The sequence below is a fragment of the Leishmania infantum genome, chromosome 17 (genome assembly GCF_000002875.2).
Source record: "Leishmania infantum JPCM5 genome chromosome 17".
Lineage (NCBI taxonomy): Eukaryota > Euglenozoa > Kinetoplastea > Trypanosomatida > Trypanosomatidae > Leishmania > Leishmania infantum.
The window spans coordinates 280445-300047 of NC_009401.2; the positions used below are offsets into that span (position 1 = coordinate 280445).

General features: G+C 58.8%; 5 protein-coding genes across 5 annotated transcripts; all 5 read right to left on the minus strand.

Annotated features, from left to right (window-relative positions):
- Window positions 1-1225: 1225 nt before the first annotated feature.
- Window positions 1226-4630, minus strand: LINJ_17_0660 (putative P-type ATPase; the record flags this gene model as incomplete). Its single annotated transcript, XM_001464688.1, has 1 exon — window positions 1226-4630. One exon carries the CDS (start codon window positions 4628-4630, stop codon window positions 1226-1228), a length of 3405 nt encoding a protein of 1134 aa, XP_001464725.1.
- A 2925-nt stretch (window positions 4631-7555) lies between these two features.
- LINJ_17_0670 (hypothetical protein, unknown function) lies at window positions 7556-9055 on the minus strand (the record flags this gene model as incomplete). Its single annotated transcript, XM_001464689.1, has 1 exon — window positions 7556-9055. One exon carries the CDS (start codon window positions 9053-9055, stop codon window positions 7556-7558), a length of 1500 nt encoding a protein of 499 aa, XP_001464726.1.
- A 1138-nt stretch (window positions 9056-10193) lies between these two features.
- On the minus strand, window positions 10194-10505 carry LINJ_17_0680 (conserved hypothetical protein; the record flags this gene model as incomplete). Its single annotated transcript, XM_001464690.1, has 1 exon — window positions 10194-10505. One exon carries the CDS (start codon window positions 10503-10505, stop codon window positions 10194-10196), a length of 312 nt encoding a protein of 103 aa, XP_001464727.1.
- Window positions 10506-13839: 3334 nt separating this feature from the next.
- On the minus strand, window positions 13840-15006 carry LINJ_17_0690 (hypothetical protein, unknown function; the record flags this gene model as incomplete). The annotated part of the gene is made up of 1 exon (XM_001464691.1): window positions 13840-15006. One exon carries the CDS (start codon window positions 15004-15006, stop codon window positions 13840-13842), a length of 1167 nt encoding a protein of 388 aa, XP_001464728.1.
- Window positions 15007-16943: 1937 nt separating this feature from the next.
- LINJ_17_0700 (conserved hypothetical protein) lies at window positions 16944-17234 on the minus strand (the record flags this gene model as incomplete). The annotated part of the gene is made up of 1 exon (XM_001464692.1): window positions 16944-17234. The coding sequence occupies one exon, from the start codon at window positions 17232-17234 to the stop codon at window positions 16944-16946; it is 291 nt and encodes a 96-aa protein (XP_001464729.1).
- Window positions 17235-19603: the final 2369 nt, after the last annotated feature.

Below are 19603 nucleotides of genomic sequence, written 5' to 3' on the forward strand. Positions count from 1 at the left end.
CGGGAGCGGGGTGCGTCCAGCGACGGGGGGCCCGCGCGCCAGCGTGGGCCAGCGCACAAAGAGCTCATAGCCTGTCGTCCTGAAGGGTGGTCCGGGGCCGCCATGCACACGCGACAGTGGAAGCCCGTGCGGCGCGGGTGAGACGCGCTTCATCAGGCCATCGCGTGCACGATCGCATAGCGTGAAGCCAGGTGCGCCTTGAGCGTCGCGTAGTTCGCCAATCGCGCGTGGCATGCGGGGCACAATGCCGGGTCAGGCGCCTTCGCAGCAAAGCACAGGCGGGGGTGGGGGTGGGGGTAACCCCCCCAAAGGCCAGCGGAGCAGCGGGCAGCACATCATCCGCACCCCGCCTAGTCGCTGCCAGCCGCCCGCCGCTGCAGGGATCCAAAGTGCGGGCAGGTGCCGGTGCGGAGCTGGGGGAGGAGGGTCTCCCTGTCGCCTCGCCAGCTCAGCATCCTTGTTTTTCCGGTGTGGGACAGCCGCCGCCAAGGAGCTCTTGTAGCTGCGTGCCGCAGCGTGTAGCTCTATTTCGAGGGGTGTTGACCTGGCGTCTGAAACCGATGACCGGGTCTGTCATCCATGCAGTTGGCGTCGGCTCCTCTGGCTTAGCCGATTTCTCCAAGCATCTCAACTTCGTTCTTGTGTTTCAGCTCCCCCCTCCCAATGACCAAAAAAAAAGATAAAAGGAGAGGTGCACGCGGCGAGCTAGCAGCGCCGGCACTGGCGCCCCCCGCCACACACACACACACATACACACACAAAATGCGCTGTCAGATGTCACCTGCTACGTGTGTAGGACACGACGCCAACACGGTAAGTCAATGCATATAAAGCCCCGCAGCGCCTGCGCTGCGGACACGTCAGCGGTCCGCCGAACAAGTAATAGAGAATGGAAATAAAGGCGGTAAGGAGAGGCGCAGCACACAAATGAAAGCCCAACCTGTCCGTGACGCTGCACCTCCCGCCTCCGCTTCAGCGCGTGAGCTGTTGGTGTGGCCCTCCGTGTCTGTCTCTGTTTCGCAGGACCACGACACGGTGCCACATATATAAGTCAGCGATAGACAGTGAGAGATCAAAGGTCTGTGGCGCATGAAGCGGTGGAAGGGGTGACCGCCATGTCATGCATGGCAGCCCCTCCTCAACAGAAGGAAGCCGCAGGACATGAAAGCTCGGCTCCTCACAGAGGTGCGTGCTTGCGCGTAGCTGCCGGTACCCCGCCGCCTGCTCAGCTGCTTCGATTCCTTGCTGCCTTCTGTTCCTGAGCATTCTCACGAAAGGCCTTCAGCACCCGTAGTTGCATCCGCACTTTTCCCACGGTGTCCCGAAGCGTGGGGCAGACGTGCTGCTTCAGCGCCAGCTGCAGTGCCGCCTCCTCCTCCGTGTCCACCACTGGCAGCGGGGGCGGAATCTCCCTCTCGACAACGCCAATCCTGCGCAGCACAAAGCCGAGGAGAAGCGGCACAACGCCGAGGGCGAGGGACGTCACCCACGAGGCTAGCGGGAGAGGCACGCACTGCATGAGGGTGCCGCCGTACTGAACGCTGACGATTTGAATGACAAACATCGTCCCGACAACGGTGATGAACATCGGAGCATTGCCCAGGTTGTGCCAGAAGGCCACGGAGTCGTCGAGGATGCGGGCGTTGAACTCGTTGCTCAGCTGCATCAGAACAAAGACGTTGAAGATGAGGGTGTGCAACTCCTCAGAGTCTCGCACAGCGAGTCCCAGAGTGTTGGCGCCGCCCAAGAGCAGGTACTGCTGGATGAGAATCTGGTAGAGGGACTGGCCGGCAATATTCAGCCACATACGGCGGGTGATGAGCGGGGCCGCCTTCGGCTTTGGCGGCCGCAGGAGCACCTCGTCCGACGGCGTCTCCGTCGCCAGCGCCAAGGCGGCCAGCGTATCCATGATTAGGTTCACCCACAGGAGCTGCACCGGCTTCAGCGGGGAATCGCCGTTGCGGTCCAGGAGCGCGCCAGTGAACGAGACCACGACGGCGGCCACGTTCACGGTCATTTGGAACTGAAGAAACTTGCAGATGTTGTCGTGCACGTTACGACCCCACTTCATTGCGGTCACGATGGTGCTGAAGTTGTCGTCCAGGATGACGACGTCAGAGGCGAGCTTTGCGACCTCGGTGCCGGAGTTCATGGAGAACCCGACGTTGGCGCCTTTCAGCGCCGGCGCGTCGTTGGTGCCGTCGCCGGTGACCGCCACCACCTCGCCGCGCTTCATCAAGGCTGAGACGAGGATGTGCTTGTCCATCGGGGATGCGCGGGAGATGACCTGCAGACGGGGCAGAATGGCATTCAGCTTTCGCGCGCTCTTCGCAAGTTCGCGGAACTGCGGCCCCTCCAGCGCCAGCCCCTGCTCCCCTTCCGCAGGCCCGAACCAGACCTTGCCGTAGATGCCCACCTCCTTGGCAATGCTCACAGCTGTGGCTTTGTTGTCGCCAGTGATCATGCGCACAACTACGCCGGCCCGACGGCACTGCGCCACAGCCCTAGGCACCTCGAGGCGCACCGGATCGCGAATTCCTACGATGCCCACCAACGTCAACCCCGCTAGCTGTGTATCATCTGCCAGAAAAGGCGACGACGGCGCAGCGCCGCCCTCATCGCTGTTGCTGGAGTCCTGCGGTGTGGCGCTGTAGTCGGCCGACAGAGGATAGTCTGCGTAGGCGATGGCAAGCGTGCGTAGCTGACGACGCGCCATGGCCATGATGGCCTCCTCCAGCCGCACGCGCACTTCGTGGGAGAGACCAACGCGCTCGCCCTGCGCATCGTACGTGTGTGTGCACTCGGCCAGGATCAGTTCGCTCGCCCCCTTTACGTAGTATCGTACCAGCTTCTCCGGTCGCAGCACCAACGCCGTCGCCATCCGCTTGCGCGCCGAGGTGAAGGGGTAGATGCGGAGATCCTTAGTGAAAGTCGCTGCAGCGGCCACGACGTTGCTGCTCGTCCCCGCCAGCCCCGTAGGCCACGGCACCAGCGAGAACGGAGACGACGGTGTACGCATCGCCTCCTCATTGAGCCTCGACAGCCGCTCGCTGCGCAGCTGCATCGGGTCTTCGCCCAGCGCATCCACAAAGTTCAGCAGCGCCTGCTCCGTTTTGCTGCCAGTGAGCCTCACCGTCGCCTGCTTCGCTTCGAGCGACTCCACCCGGACCCAGGTAGCCTTGGTGTTCATGGCGATGCACTCCATGAGAAGCCGGCGCACACCAGCGGCCTGCGCGCCGCCGAGAGCCGCAGACACGTCCATGGGCGTGGACGTCTGCAGCAGCGGTGACGGTGAGGCCAGTGTACCGCTGTTCACCTTCTCATCCTCTCCGGCGAAGGTGGACGGCTTGCGGGGCACCACATACGCAACACCGTACGCCGTCACTCCGTCAGTCACGGACATGTCGTTCTGGGTTATGGTGCCGGTCTTGTCGGTGCAGATTGTGGTCGCGCCACCCATGGTCTCACAGGCCGCTAGGTGCCGAACGAGGTTGTTCTCCTTGAACATCTGCTTCATGCTGTAGGCGAGTGCAATGGTGACGGAGAGCGGCAGCCCTTCCGGCACCGCCACGACCACGATCGTCACCGCCGTCATCAAGTTATCGAGGTACTTCTTGTAGCCGAACGGGTGCTTGCGGTAGACAACCGTGTCCAGAAGCTCCTTGCCACTGAGCAGCACCAACATGAGCCCGGCGGCGACCATGCCCATGTAGCCGATGAGGTTCGCAAGCTCTTCAAGCTTGTGCTGCAGCGGTGTCTCCTCCTTCGCCTCCCGCACGTGCATTGCGATGTGTCCGGCAAAGGAGTGCACGCCAACCCCCATAACGAGGATCGTACCCTCGCCCTCCGTAACGTTCGAGCCTGAGCGGAGCACAAAGTCGCCGTGCGCCGACTTGGCCACATCGTCGTTCTCGCCTGTCGCGGCAGACTCGTCAACCTTCAGCGAGGTGCTCCGCAGGACGAGGCCATCTACCGTCAGCACGTCACCCGCAGCAACATTGAGCAGGTCGCCGGAGAGCAGCTCCTTGTCCGTGATGTCCAGTGTGGTGCCGGAGCGGACCACCTGCACCTTCACCGGCGGTGTGGCCTTGCTCAGCTCCTTGAACTTCTGCTCCTTCTGGTAGTTGTTGATGCTGCTGACAAGAGTAACAATGGTGACGGAGAGCAGGATGGCGGTGCCCTCGATCCAACCGTGGGCGTAGTCCACAAGCCCCGTGTCCTGATCCGGCACTGTTAGCCCCAGCACAAGCGAGACCACCGCACTGACGATTAGGATCTGAATCATGCGGTCCTCGAGCGACTCCCAGACCATGTCCATGAACGACGTCTCCTCCGCCTCTGGCAGCTCATTAGCGGAGAACCACTCGCGACGCTGCGTGATTGCCTTCTTGTCGTTGTTGTCGATGCCATGCGCAAGGTCAGTCTTGAGCTGCGAGGCGAGTCCCTTGAGCCCGCCGATGCTGGCGAGCCGTTTTGTTGCGTCATGACCTCCATCGCTGATGAGCTCATGCAGTGTTTCGGGGCTGATGGCGAATGCGCTCTCCGACCCTGCCTTGCTCGAGCCCCTTGAAGAGGGCGCGGGCTGGCGAGCACATCTCTCCCCCACGGACAGCTTCACTGCACTGCTCATGCGGCTGTCGCTACTCCGCCAAGTCAGGGGTGTCTGTCGGGCGGGGAGAGGGGTTGCGCTGGGGTACAAGAAGAAAAAAAAGATGATTAGCGGACGAGAGCGAAGCGACACCGACGAGAGTAACAACTCAAATCAAGAGTGAGGGCAATGCATGTATGCATGTAGATACAGATATATAGGTATGCATATATATTTATATACGTATATATAATGAATATGGGTGTGTGTGTACAACTTCCAAAGGCTGGGAGAGATACGAAGAGGCAAAGGTAGCAGTGGAACGCACAACATCGCCAACAGAAGAGAGAGGCGAAGTGGGGCACATATATGCCGGCAGTGCGTGACGACCTCGCTCACGCTCTCCACACACGCACACACCTGTGTGTGCGTCCTTGTGCGACAACGGTGAAAGGTTATAACGAGCGAGGGGACACTCCGCAGAGGAGGAGGAGCAAGAGTGCGCTCTGGCCCACAACAGTCTCTCGCCACTTCCCTGTCGCCACCACAGCGAACAGGACTCTCTCGCCGCACCGCCACAGCAACGCGACGCACTGGCGCGCGCCTGCACACCTGTGTTTCCCATCTCCTTGGCACCCACTGCCCTGCACATGGGCTGTATCGCTGAGCCTCGAAGTCGTCGTCGGGGTAGCTTGTCCCCTCCTTCTCCCCTCTTCGCCCTCTCTCCCTTGTCCACTTTATCACACGCGCCGCCGTGGAAGTCGCGCCCCTCCTCACAGGAAGCGGCCGCGAGAAGGACGGTGGGAGCCGAGGGGGGCGAGGCGCAAGGAAAGAGTCACCCGCATAGACACACACACACACACACACACACACGGGCGCCGATGATGCGCATGCGTCCGGTAAAGACACACGGCACCAAAATCAGAAATACAGCTGAAAAGAATAAGAGACGTGATGACGAACAAGCAAAATGCCAGCGTGAGAGCCGAAAGGAATAGAGCAGGCTAAAGAGGGGAGGGGGAAGAGGTCGTGTGGGAGGGACCGTGACGATGTTGCTGGGAAGCCCGCATGATAGCATGAGCGCCTCGGTAGTTAAAACTTCGGGCCTCCGCACTCGTGGAAGAGAGAGGACGACGGAGAGTGGTGGAGGGGTATACATGCACGCACTCATCTTCACTGGAACTCCTCCCTCCCTCTCCGCGTTCCTGTTGCTTGTCGCGATCCTCATTCCGTTCTTGCAGGGCGCAGAAAGGAAACACGTGTGCACAAGCCTTGTGTGGAGGGGAGCATAGCACCCACGAAACTGCCAGTATGGAAGGAAAGGGAGGAGGTCGAAAAAAAAAAGAGAGAAGCGCGCAGTCCGCGCACAGATGCTCACACCCGCACGCCAAACGGAAAACACATGAGCACGCACGCGCGCATGGACACACACATAAAGCGATGCGCCTATGGAAGGAGGGGAGGCGACAGGGAGCAGCAGCAGGATGCGAACAAGATGATGGGATCGAGAGGGAGAAAGGGGCGGGGGATAGCGAGAAAAACGAAGGACGCGCGCAACGGAAAGGCGTAGACAGTCGGCGATAACGGTGGCAATGATGAATGGCGTTGGAGAGCAACACACAAAAAAAAAAAGAAAAACAACAGAGAAGAGCAAGAGTACATGGGGAAGACGGTGAGAAGAGGAGGCGGCTTCGGCGGCCGCCACTGTGCACATGAGAGGGAAAACAAAGCGAGCAACCATATCACACGCACACGCACAGAGGGAGAGACGCATACGTACAAAAACCACAACAACAACGGATGGGTGGCACACACACGCAGCGAGGAAAAAAAAAAGAAGCGAAGGGGCATGTGAGACATGAAACAAAAAGAGGAGGTGGGCGGAAGCGCAGAAAGCACATGCGGCGGCTGACTGGAGCAGCAGCAGCAGCAGCAGTGCGTAGCGCAGCTACGAAGAGTGACACGCGATGAGAAAGAGGCGGTACACGCACAAGCACCACTACACAGGCACGACAAAAAGCAACTAACGAAGAAAAGCAAAGCATCCTTTTCAGACACATAGATGCACAGCGCACGGCACAAAGTAAAGAAGCGCACAGAGGCACGTACACAGACGCACGGTGGGTGCATGGGTTGTCGGGGTGTGCGGCAGTGCATCCGCCTTGGACAGTGTCCACGGCCAGAGTGCCTCTCTACTGGTTCCGTTCGGTCGTGCAGAACGGGTCCCTCCCCACAGAGTCGCTAGGCGCCCCTCGTCTATCGTGCAATGCTGAAGTGTGTGCGTATGTCCTTTTCCTTTATCGCGCAAGTCGAGGTGAAAGCGCACAGGGTGCGTGGCGCTGAAGCTATAAGCGCAGAACTGCAATATGAAAATGAGACGAAAGGGTCCGTGCCCCCCCCCCACACACACACACGCTCCCTCCCTCCCTCCCTCCTCCTCCCTCGCACCGCGAGCCCCCGCTCTCGCCCGGGCATTATAGCGTTACAAGGGGCAAGCGAAGGAAAAGGAGAGGGAGACACGCATGAGCAATGAAAAACACCTAATCAAGCGAAACAACAACGACACTAACAAGAAGACGACTGAGCGAGGGGACAGGGATAGCTACCGACACACACGCACGTATCTATAGTTATCAATATATATATACGCATATATATACACACACATCAGATAAAATACCCCCCCCACGGCGACACCCTAGCCAACGAACACGCGCCAACGAGTAGCAGACACAGCTGAGGGAGGGAGAGGGGAGGTGGGGGAAGGTGTGATGGGTCGGCCAGCAACATGCGGACGCAGAGCGACACGTAAATAGAGAAAGGAAGGAACGAAAAAAAAAAAGAACGCAGATGAACCGGAGGAGGGCGCGCCACTTCTGTGCGTGCAGTTGGCCCTTCTCGCATGTGAGCGAGAGGCGAAAGGCAGTCATGCGCCTACCACGCCCTAAAACAGGTGTGCTTCAGATATTATTTAGCCTTCATTCTTTTTTCAGCAGGGCCCTTCTTAGCGCCGTTCTTCGCCTGGTGGCTTGATGCAGCGCCCTTAGAGGTGACCTTCACCGCCGGCTCCTTCTTCAGCACAGGCTCACTCTTCGAGGGAAGGATCTTCGATGCTTCTGCCACCTTCGCGGATGCTTCCAGCTTCGGCACCGGTGTCAGAGACGTCGAATCAACTGTGCAGTCCTTCGCTGCGGCAGCGGCGGCGCCGCTCTCCTTCACCTTCTCCGGCGCCGCCGAGTCGGAGGCGATATCCTTCGCGAAGCTCCTGCAGATATTGCACACGCTCTGAAGGTCTTTGTCCGTGTCCTGCGCCTCCAGACACCGCTCAGCATCCTCCTTGACGTCTGCCTCTTCCATTTTCTCCGTGACGGTCGCCTCCGTCGATTTCTCCGACTTTGGTCTCGCGACGGCCACGCCCTTGTTCAGATCCACGTAAGAGCCCGCGACGCCTCGGCGCTTCATCTCCGCCTTCTCCTCTCGCTTCTTCCGTCCTGCCACCTCCTCGGGCGCCTTGGCAGCGGCGGCCTGCTCCTTCTTCGTGAAGGAGTGCATCGCCAGCCGCTCCACCATCGACAGATGCACGCCGACGGCGTCCATAGCTTCCTCCATGGTGAGATGCGTCGCCCCTGCGATCCTCTCGGCACGCTCGTCAGCATCGGTGCGCTTCTTGAGCGTTTTGGCGCTAGTCTGATCGCCGATCACCTTGAGGTGGTCCTCTGTCCCCGGCGGCGCCCACACGTAGCCGCACATGGCGGCGCTCTTGAAAATATCCTTACAGTACATGCGCTTCGCATTCTCGCAGCTCATCCCCTTCACAGCCGCCCACTCGTCGTACCGCATCTGGTCAAAACCTGCCTTCGATGGGCGGGAGCGCAGCCACTTGTACTTCTTCTCTGAGAACGCAGCGGGGGTCTTCTGGAAGTCGCTGAGGTTTCCCACAAGCGCCTGCTTGTAGAGAGCGTAGAAGTGCGCGCGCAGCGAATCGGGGAGGTAGTAGCCACCCTTTGGAAGGTTCCGGATAATCTTCACACCGTCGTGGAAGGCGACCCACCGATCCTCACCGGATGGGGCCCCCCACACGAATGAACAGTGCTTGCGAATCTGCACGTCTAACAGATCGATGTATAAGTCACGCGCCCTCTCACGGGTCATCCCGCGACACTTGCGCCAGCCGTACACCTTCCAGTACCCCTCCCAGTCCCGCAGCATGCTCGGCTGCTTCACGTCCTCGTTGATGTCACCCTCCGTTGCTTGCTTGAAGAGGGAGTAGAACTGCAGCCTCAGCACGTCAGAGACAGGGACAACGCCCCGCATGGGCAGCTTTCGCACGTACGCGTCTGCTTCCTCGAAGGCTTGCTCATAAGGATAGTCTGGGGCATCGAAGTCGACCGGGAACACGATAGACTCGGGGTCGCACACCACCTTAAACTCCGGCTCTGCCCGCCGCCCAAAGAATGTCGCGAGCATGTTGAGTACAACCAGTGGATAGTCGCCGCCGGCTGTGGCGTGGAGGGTGCCGGTTTTCCTCTCCCTCGATCCGTTCTGCGCAGACGACAGCAAAGCGCGCTCCGTGTGCGGCCTGCGCGTCGCTGTTCCACTCGCCTCCGCGATTTGCCCTGGTCGTTTACGCCGCGCGTGTGGGAGCCCTCGCGGCTCGCCCTGCTCTCGTCGGTGTCCTTTTTTTTTTTCCTTTCTTTTTGCTTCTTTGAGGCTTTCCCGCGGTGCGAAAACGGACGCCGCGCTACGGTGAAGCGCGATGTGCGAGGGACTATGAGAGCGCGCGCGCACGCAGGAGTAGCAACGTGCTGTTAAGAAGTGCGGATGGAGTAAAAGAAGAGACGAGAGAGCCGATGCGCAGGAAGGAATACAGCCGTGTGCGTAGGTGCGTCAAGTGGGAGTGGGGGTATAGATACGTCAGGCAAAAACTGAATTAGAGGGAGGCAGAGAGAGATGGGAAGGCGTCGGAAGATCGTGCGGATTCGTAAAAGCGTGTCTTGTGCCCGCAAGTGAGTGACACAAAACGGGGCGCCGTGTACACACAGGCAGATGAACGCACTGGCGCAAGTCTAGCGCCGGGCATACACAGCGTCACCACAGGCAGGGATGGCAAGCTACCAGGAAGAGAGTACACGGAAGACTGCCTCAGCCCTCCCTCGCGCATGTTCTTTTCTTTTGCTGCGTGACATGTAGAAGTTTGCTGTGATATGCACAATCGCCACGCGCTCTGAGACGAGCACACGCACAAGTGCAAGCGCGCACGAGACGGTCATCCCAAGCTCAGACACGCGGGCACAGCCACATGAGCGCACCCACCTCCTTGTGACTCCAACAAGCGCTGCCGCACACATAGAGAGGGGACGCGCAAGCAACGATACCACCATCCATCCGAGGTGTGATGGCAAGAAGCAAAAAAAGAGATAACGGGGTCGCTCTTCACTTGCCAGAGATTCAGGACTGCGGAGCGGGAGAGAAGGGTGCACAAAAAACGGAAACGGTCGATAAATACCAAGACGTAAAAAGGAAACAGCACGAGTCGACTCTGGCGCCATCTCTCTCGTTGGGGGAGGGGTTCTTCGTCGTCTTCGCCGTTCAGCCATATAGGCGCTCAGAGCTTGCTCTGCACCTTCGCGCCAGGCTTCCACTCGATTCCCTGCGACCTGAGCAGCGTCACGAGACGCTGCACGTACGCCGCCTTGGCGTCCTCCGACCGCATGCCCTTGCGAGAGTTCCACGCATCCCACTTGGCACGCGCCTCGACCTGCACGGCCCACGGCTGGTTGCCTGTCACGTCACCCTCCGTCGCCTGCTTGTACAGGGAGTAAAACTGAAGCTTGGCGGCGTTGTCCAGCTGCACTGGACCGTCCTTGGGCAGGGAGCGCACGTACGCCACGGCGGCCTCGAAGTCAGCGGCAGACATGCCTACCGCACAGCCTCGGTTTCACTTTCTCTTGGTATTCTAAAGGCCAGATGAAGATACGCTCACACGTCAGAGAAGGGGCTGCGTTACAAAGAAGCTCGCAAGCGAGAGAGGGATATGTGATGCTGAAGGAAAAAGATGACTTTCGGTGCAGTGGTGTTTGGTAGGCGAGGCTGCAGCACATGAACCCTACGCTTAGCCGTGAACACGGGCACAGCGGAGTGAGAGAGGGGGGAGGAGATGTGAAAAGAGAAGATGTCGTGCGGCATTGACGAGCCAGGGCGACTGTTGAACGCAGCGGCACGTGCCTCCGTTCCCTTTTCTGCTACGCAGCACAAAGGGCGCACCATGCGAGCTGGCGCGATCCGTGAGCGCGCCCTCTTGGAAGGGCGTTCGGCAGCAGCCGTTATGCCTGCGACAAAAAAAGGGCACAAAGAGAGGGAGGGAAGGCAGCACTGCACGTGCACCGCGCCTTGTTTCGTTTTCCTCGTCGCTCCCTGCGCTCCTGCCCCGCAACGCCCCTCTTCCTTTCTCTCTCTCTCCCGCATTACTCCCTTCGTCACTTTTTTGTTGCTGTTTTGCGCGTTCGCCCTGCAAGCGAAAAGGGCCACAAGAGGCTCCTCTGTCGGCTCTCCCGAGCATGAGGCATTCCCTTCTCGTGTGAACGCCACGTGTGCGGTGTCCCTGCCTTCCGTGTTTGTTCTTCTGTTTTCCACCAATGCGTGGCACGCGCTGTCTCTTGTCTCTCCCCGAGACATGGCCCACTACGGGGAGGGGGAGGGAGGACGCATAGAAGGTCCACACACGCACACGCGTAGGCAAGACGCTTCCAAAGCGGGCGCTCGTGCTTCGTTCTGTTTTGTTCTGCTGTCCACATAATGCAAAATGGCCGAACTCCCCGCAGCGAAGCGCTCGTATCGATGTAGGCGTGTATAACAGTTATGTGGGGAAGAGGGAAGAGGTGCCAGCACCTCTCGCAAGGCTGCGAAGTAGGGAAGTGAGAGACAGTGCAGCGCAGACACGCACGAGAGGCTCCGACAGCCCCCTCATGCATGCTTCGAAAGCACCCAAGCCCACCTCGTCCTCATCGGTTTCTTCTCGCCTACTCCAGCGCGCACGCTGCATAGACGTCACAGGAGTGCCACCAAAATACAGGAGAGGAGATATACACACAGAGACACACACACACACGCATACACGTTTATATGAAGACAGACACGTGCCCGCGGGAGTACACGCCAAAACGAGGCGGGGCGGGGGGAGGGAAGGGCCGAAACAGTGCGAGAGAATGAAAAAAAAAGGGAGGAGCTTTAAGCACACCACAACGAAGAAGGCAAAGACCCCCCGTCCATGGAGGAAGACGCACCCACACACCAGACATATAAATGTGAATAAAATACGTTCCGGAGAGCATGAGGGACACTGTGGGCGCCTGTGCAGACCAAAACGTGGGGAGAGAAGAGGGGGGGAAAGAGAGTTGGGGGGGGGTGAAGGAGGAAGAGAATGAGGGAAGAGAAAGGGGAGCAGAGAGGGGGAGGGATGGGAACGGGAATAAAAAAACAAAAGGATGAAGAGATAAAAGAGAAGAACTGCGCCACATCAAACGGTGATAAGGGGGTGGTGAGGCGAGGATGTGCAGCGGGTAGTGCGAGAGCTCACATACACGCCCACACATACATACGCGTTGTGCGTGTGTTGGTACGAGCCTGTATGTGCGGATGCCTGCGTACGGCTCCTTGCTCTGTCACATTATCAAACCATATAAGTTTACCAGAAGAGACAAGGGCGTGCACTTAAAAGCAAAGGGAAAACAGGCAACTTGCGGAGTGCGACAGAGCCCACATGCGATACGCCTCTCCAGCATGTGTGTGTGTGTCTCTGTGTGCGTGTGAGCCTGCGAGTGGCATGGGCAAGCTGTAATGGCGTCTTCCTGGCTCAGCAAGCCCCTACGTCAGAGTGCAGAGACCGACACAGAGAGAGGGAAAGGTATGCAGCGAAGGGCTGCAGTCCATGAAGGTGACGAGAAGGTGTGAGCGTTGACAAAGCAGCGCAGACACGACACAACTTTATGTGCGAAGGCATTCCCTTGAAACCGGCACGGGCGGCGTTTTCTATCAAGGTGTTGAGTGATGAGGGCGCCTGTCTGAGTGCCTGTGCTTGCACTCCGTATCGGCGGATGTGGTGGCATGCCGTGCAGACTCGAGAGCTTGGACTCCCTTTCTTGCGGGGATACAGAAACCCTGACGAGGCACAGCTCCGTCCGTGGCATCTCAGGGTCCAGCACCCCCACTGTGTGAGGAAGCCAGGCGGTCCCTCTGTCCCTGCCAAGTGCCAGAGCCACTTCCGGCGGTCACAGGGCCGAGCGCCTGCGACGTGGCGAAGTCAGGGCGCCTCATCGCCACCGATGCCGACGGCCACACCCTCGACGGCGTGGCGTCGGAGCGACCCGAGACCGCGAGCACGCCTGCACCATCCATACGATCGACGAGGCGCCAGCGCGACTCGAGCACATCCCGCCCCGCCCTCGCCGCCCACCGGTGGAGGGAGCCTGCGCCACCGCGGGAGATGCACCACGCGGCCACCGGCACAAATGGGGAGCGGCTGTGAGGCGGCACTGCAAGGCGGGTGGGTGGGGAGGGCTCGAGGCAGAGGCCGTGCTGCGATGCCCGAGTTGGCGCAGTGCCGCGCCGGCGTGTGTCTACGGCTGCTTCGCGCCACGCGACGGGTGGCCTGTGGCAGGGCAGGGTCGGCGGCTCGAGAGTGGAACGGGACCTCATGCTGTGTGGAAGAGACCGGACACGCTGAGAAGAAAGAGGCTAGAGGAAGAGCAGGCGCTCCTGATGGAATATGTGCTGGCCAGCTGCGACAAAAGCTCCGCCCCTCTGTGCACGACTCCATTACCTGGCGCCGCTGCAACCAGCCAACACACACATACATACATACACACGTGCACACGGTATTCATAGGATAAACATGCAGTGCGATATATGAAGACTGTTGCGTCACGGTAATGAGGGGGAGGTGGATCACCTGCTGCATGATTCAGTTGGGCTCTGGCAGCAGCATCGCTGACAGCGCAACGGTCGGCATGTACAGAGGAAAGAGGTGGGAGGGAGGCGTCCGTAGAAAAACGGAAAGAGGAGCCCTTCATATGTCAAGAAGCTGCCAATAGGCTTGACACAGGCAGATCAATCCTACGTAGAGGACTACGAGCCTGGAAACTGCCGAGACACTAAAGAGAAACCTTGCTGACGCTTAAGCGCGGAGAGTGGTCTTTTCCCTGCAGCTCCCACTCTGCACGCCGTCGCTCAGAGTCCCTCCTCCTCGTCGCCTCTTAAAAGAAACGCAGCACCTCAACGCCGGTCAGCACGTTGCGGGGGCCGCACTTGTAGACCACCTCCTTCGTTCTCGCCTTCAAATCGCAGCGCCAGAGGTGTCTCATGTCCGTCACGTACATGTACTGGCACAGGGTTTCCTTGTTCTTGGGCAGTCGCATGCAATCCACAAGGTTTGCCGCCCACGCCAGTCCGATCGCCTCGTTGAAGCCGCGGATCAGCAGCTCCCTCTCCCCAAGCTGCGGTTGCCCGGAACAGGGGTCATAGGTGACGGGAGCACGGTTCAGTGAGTTGCCGCCCGCCGCGTCATCACCGCGGTCTGTCCAGTACAGATAGTTTTCCTCCGAGTCCAGAAGCAGATCGATGGGCTCCGGCAGGTGGTCGAGCAGCGTCACAACCGTCTTCGGGTCGATCACGCCTTCAGAAGTGGACGTGTTCGCGGCTGTGATGGATGCTAGGTGACGGCGCTGGAAGTAGTACGGGGCCGCGAGAATGCGGCCCTTGCCACCCTTGGACGGCCCCTTCAGGGTAAAGAAGATCTGGTTGTGCTTCTCGTCCAGCGTAATACCGACGCAGAAGCGGCACTTGTCCTCGTCGCTGTTCGGCTCCACAAGTGAGGCACGAGCCTCCTCCTCCGTGAGTCCGTCGGCGAGGGCCGCCAGCACGTCCGAGGACAAGAGCGGCACCACCTCCTTCGTGTCCACATTATACTTCTTCACACCGTGCCCTTCCCGGTCGCAGAAGAAGACGGCGCGTCCGTTTCTGGAGAGCGCCACCTGCTTCACGGTGGTGACGAGTGGAGGGTAGCCTGGGGCCTGGAACGCCGCCGTGCCACGGATGAGGCTCCGTGGCGCCGTCATCTCCACCCGCTTCACTGCCGCATCGCCGCCAAAGAGCGGGGCACGCACAAGGAAGCCGTCAGCATCGTGCCAGTCTGCCCCGTCTTTCTGCCCCGGGCACGGCTTCATAGCCCCCATGTTGCCCCACCACGCAACAATGTCATCAGGGTTCTTCGAATCCTTGTACGCGCTGAGATCGAGTCCGACACCGTCCGGGCATACGCAGCCGGTGGTGAAGAGCGTCTTCTTTGCCGACCCGTCACCGCGAATCGAGTTGACGGTGTTCTCGAGAGCGTCGAGGAAGATAATGATGTCTTCGCTGGCCATTTTGCGGGCTTAGGCGTGAGAACGTGTGTGTATATGTGTTCGTGTGTGCGTGTGCGTCCACAGGTCGGTGTGCGGCAAGTGAACGTCAGCAAAACCCGGAATAAAGTGGCGGAAAGAAATCGAATGAGAGGAGGCACAGCGGCCAACTTGAGTGTGATGCGTTGAACCTTCTTGCTCACCTATTCCAGTGAACTCACGTGTAATAGGATGATAGACACCTTCGTCCAAGCTGTGCAGCATAGCTGCCATATGGATGTCCTCACGCACATGAAACCCAGTTCGAAAAAGGGAAGAGACGCACAAAATAGCGCGAGGCGGAAGGGAAGATGAGGAACACATGCGCGATGTCAACAGAAGTCCGCAGAAGACTAGGGGAACCCCTCCCGAAGGATTGCGCCTACTAGCTTGTAGCTGACACAAGTGGTTGGCAGCTCTGCGAAGAACAGCGGCAGGGGGGACCGCAGCGGCGAAAGAGGAGTGGAAGCGCATTGTTTTTCTTTTCATCCCCAACCACCCCCATACCCTGATAGCTGAGGAGACCTCCGTGCGTGGCATCTCAGGGTCCAGCACCCCCACTGTGTGAGGAAGCCAGGCGGTCCCTCTATCCCTGCCAAGTGCCAGAGCCACTTCCGGCGGTCACAGGGCCGAGCGCCTGCGACGTGGCGAAGTCAGGGCGCCTCATCGCCACCGATGCCGACGGCCACACCCTCGACGGCGTGGCGTCGGAGCGACCCGAGACCGCGAGCACGCCTGCACCATCCATACGATCGACGAGGCGCCAGCGCGACTCGAGCACATCCCGCCCCGCCCTCGCCGCCCACCGGTGGAGGGAGCCTGCGCCACCGCGGGAGATGCACCACGCGGCCACCGGCACAAATGGGGAGCGGCTGTGAGGCGGCACTGCAAGGCGGGTGGGTGGGGAGGGCTCGAGGCAGAGGCCGTGCTGCGATGCCCGAGTTGGCGCAGTGCCGCGCCGGCGTGTGTCTACGGCTGCTTCGCGCCACGCGACGGGTGGCCTGTGGCAGGGCAGGGTCGGCGGCTCGAGAGTGGAACGGGACCTCATGCTGTGTGGAAGAGACGTGGACTCACATTGAGGGAGCGGCGAAGCAAAACACAGCTAATAAAAGTCCAACATGTTTCGGTGTGTTTGTGACGTCGAGAGCAACAATGATGCGCAGGCTCAATGTGTGTTGGCGGGCACGTCCATCACAACAGCAGCACAAGACAGAAGAAATTTGACGAAAAGGTGAACAGGCAGCCAATCACTTATAGACGGGAAAACATAGACATAGAAAAGAGGAGGAGGGAGGGAGGGAAGGAAGGAAGCGGAGGAGGGGGACGAAGCAACAGCAAGCGCACCAACGCAGTGTGAAGCAGAACGAGGAGAGAAATGCGCGCGAGATGTCCACACGGTTGGATAAGTAAAGAGAGGGATGGTGGGTGTAGGTGTGGGTGAGGAGGACGGAGAAGCAGCGTAGTACTTGACGAGAGAAAGACAAGCACAGGGAGTGGCCGATAGACACGCCGGAAGCAGGTGCGTGCGTCTTTGGGTGCCCCTCCTCTCCCTCTCTCGCCTCCGACTCACGCACCAGCGCGCAGGCCCCAACCGAGAAACCGCAAACTTCGTTCTGCGATTACAGCTTCCCTAGGCAGCGGTGGCACTTCTACACACCCGCTCCACCCAACCCCTTGTATCCTTTTCTCTCCTCGTGCTCTTCGGCACAGTTCATGCTTCTCTCCTGCCTTAATGTCGTGAATGAGCTGCCGCGCGGTCTAACGTCATCGAAAACCGCACACGGGCACTGCAATGCGCGACACTGCATGCAGAAAGACCCCGCGCACAGACAGAGGGACGTGTGCGGTTTAACACTCGTTTAGTCTGTGGCCGGTGCGTGCTCCGCGCGTGCACGCCCACGCTGCTTATTTGCGTCGAATGCCTACGCAGGGTTCCACGGGTGGCCCTTCTGGGATGTGACCTCGATCAGGCACTGCACGTACGCCGCCTTGGCGTCCTCCGACCGCATGCCCTTGCGAGAGTTCCACGCATCCCATTTGGCACGCGCCTCGACCTGCACGGCCCACGGCTGGTTGCCTGTCACGTCACCCTCCGTCGCCTGCTTGTACAGGGAGTAAAACTGAAGCTTGGCGGCGTTGTCCAGCTGCACTGGACCGTCCTTGGGAAGGGAGCGCACGTACGCCACGGCGGCCTCGAAGTCAGCGGCAGACATAGCGCAAGTGTGGTGCGTGTACGTGTGTTTAGGGGAAGGGTAAGGGAGTTAACGTACTATTTTCAAGCACCTTGCTAGAAGGTTTGACAAAATTGATAGAAGAATGAAATGGCAGAGGCTTGAAAAGGTGGTGAGTCTGTCGTGCAGGGTTGTAGCGCACATACGAACACGCGTGCCTCGGCAAACACGCTCACGCACACACACACACACATACATTGGTGTGCGCGTATAGAGGTAGAGGTAGGGGCGGCAGATGCGCGCGCAAGAGGGAGGGTGTGATGAGAGGGACGAAAAAAAGGGCATGTTTAGGAGAAAGGGAGAGAGCAGCGGGATGGCCATGCGCAAGCATCGAGAGAGAGAGTCATGACGTACACACCAGGTTCACGTGCGGCCGCCACGTAGAAAGCAAAGAGGTAGATGAGAAAGAGCACAAAGGCGAGAAGCACATGCGCACTGCGTTTCGCATACTGCCTACCGGTGTGTGTGTGTGTGTGTGTGTGTGTCACATGCACCTTCACCACCATCGCAGTAGAAGTACTGTATAAGCCGTTCCTCATCTTGCCTGTTGCATATTTTTTCCCTCCCTCTGATGGTTCGTTGCTGTGCAGCATTGTCGGCACGAGCACACTCCAGGTGCGTCTGTGTACGTGTGTGCATCAATCGACTAGAAAAAAAAAAACAAAGAGGGAGAGAGATGAGGTCTCGCAGAACGGTCATGGGGAAGGGGAGTAGACACATATTTGAAAACAAAAGAAAGAGGGCAATGGCACCGTCAAGCAAACACAAGCTCGAGGGGATGCGCTGCCACGCACTCTCACTCTCCAAAGTCGTCTGCTTTCTCAACCTCGTGGATTGGTTCTTATGTATTCCTCATGTGCCCTACTCCCTTTCCCGCGAGCGCTTGCCCCCTTGCCTCCGTACTCTTGTCCGGTGGAGAGCGAGAAGCGTCGAGGGCACGAAAGTAGAAGGAAATGTAAAGAGCGAGTGAGGCAGTCGTGCCACAGCTCAGTCCATCTTCGCATCACTATGATAAAAAGCTGCACGTTCTTTGGACTCCGTCTCTTGTATTCTGGACATCTGCAACGTAAGTCCTTGGTCATCGATGCCTCCGCCTGCTTCACGCTTGTTCTTGCAACGCACCTCGCTCCGTTCGTCATAAGCCGCCTTGCACCAGAGGCACACGCGCACGAGAACAACGGCAGTTGGCCAGCTCTGCGCAGGACAGGCTCCGAAAAGTCCGCGCTGAGGCGCAGAAACCGAAGACGGGCACGACAAAAAGAAACAAAAACAAAAACAGGAAGAGAAGACAGAGAACGGAGGAACACATTCAGAGAGAGAGCGCCATCCGTAAAGCACACCACCCGCGTCATCGGTGCAGGGAGGATCAACTAAACTGACCCGAGGGTGGCAGGAGATAGCAAAACAGAGAAGGCCGTCGCCGTCAAAGATCGTCAAGCCAGAAGAGGTGAATGGGGGCGAATAGAGAACAAAGAAATAAACACACGCACATGCCCGCGGCAACATCGAGAGATGGGCAGTGGTCAGACTGTGCAGTGATAAGCGACACCTAGTCGCTCAGGGCAATGTCGTTGCCCTCGCCACTGCTGCCCTGCACCCTCCCCCGTGAGCCACCAAGAAAAAGGCAACCCGCATACGAATACAATCAACATCAAAACACGGCGTTGTCGTTCGTACGTTACACATGAGTAACAGCAAAAAAAAATTATAAAGGGCATAGAAGAATGGTGAGTCAAGGAGGAGACAGCACGGCAGAAACGCAGCAAAAAAAACAAAGAAATGAGGTCGGACGAGTGAAGTGATGTACAACAGAAACGGTAAGGAGACAAAACATTCCCCCGCTAGTGTGTGTGCGTGCATCAGAAACTCGTATAGACACACAAGCAACGACTCCGGCTGCTGCTGGCGATCTCCATCCTACGCCTGCACAGATGCTCCTTCATCACTTTACCTTGCATTGTCGTTGTCGTGAACGCTTGGTAGACACACATTTTCTGCTTCCTACACACTCGCCTTACCCCACCCCCTTTTCCGCCTTGCGCTCGTGTCGTCGGCGTCTGCTGTTACAAAGGCCCTTCTCACGGATAGGCTTTCACGGACCTTCACGCAAGAGAAGAGCGAGCAAGAAGGGAGTGGGGTGCCGGCGAAAGGAGAGGCAACTTAAGACGGGTAGGTGAACGGTCAAAGAAGGAATAAGACGGAAATGGTTCAGATATGGGGGGGGGGGGGGGCAGCGAAAGACGCACAAGATAAAACTAGAAAATGTGCACGTGTGCACGTGCGTGTCAATAGAAGGGGCGGTAGAGAATGGGAGTAAAGCGGCGCAGAAAAAGGAGGTGAAGAACGGAAGA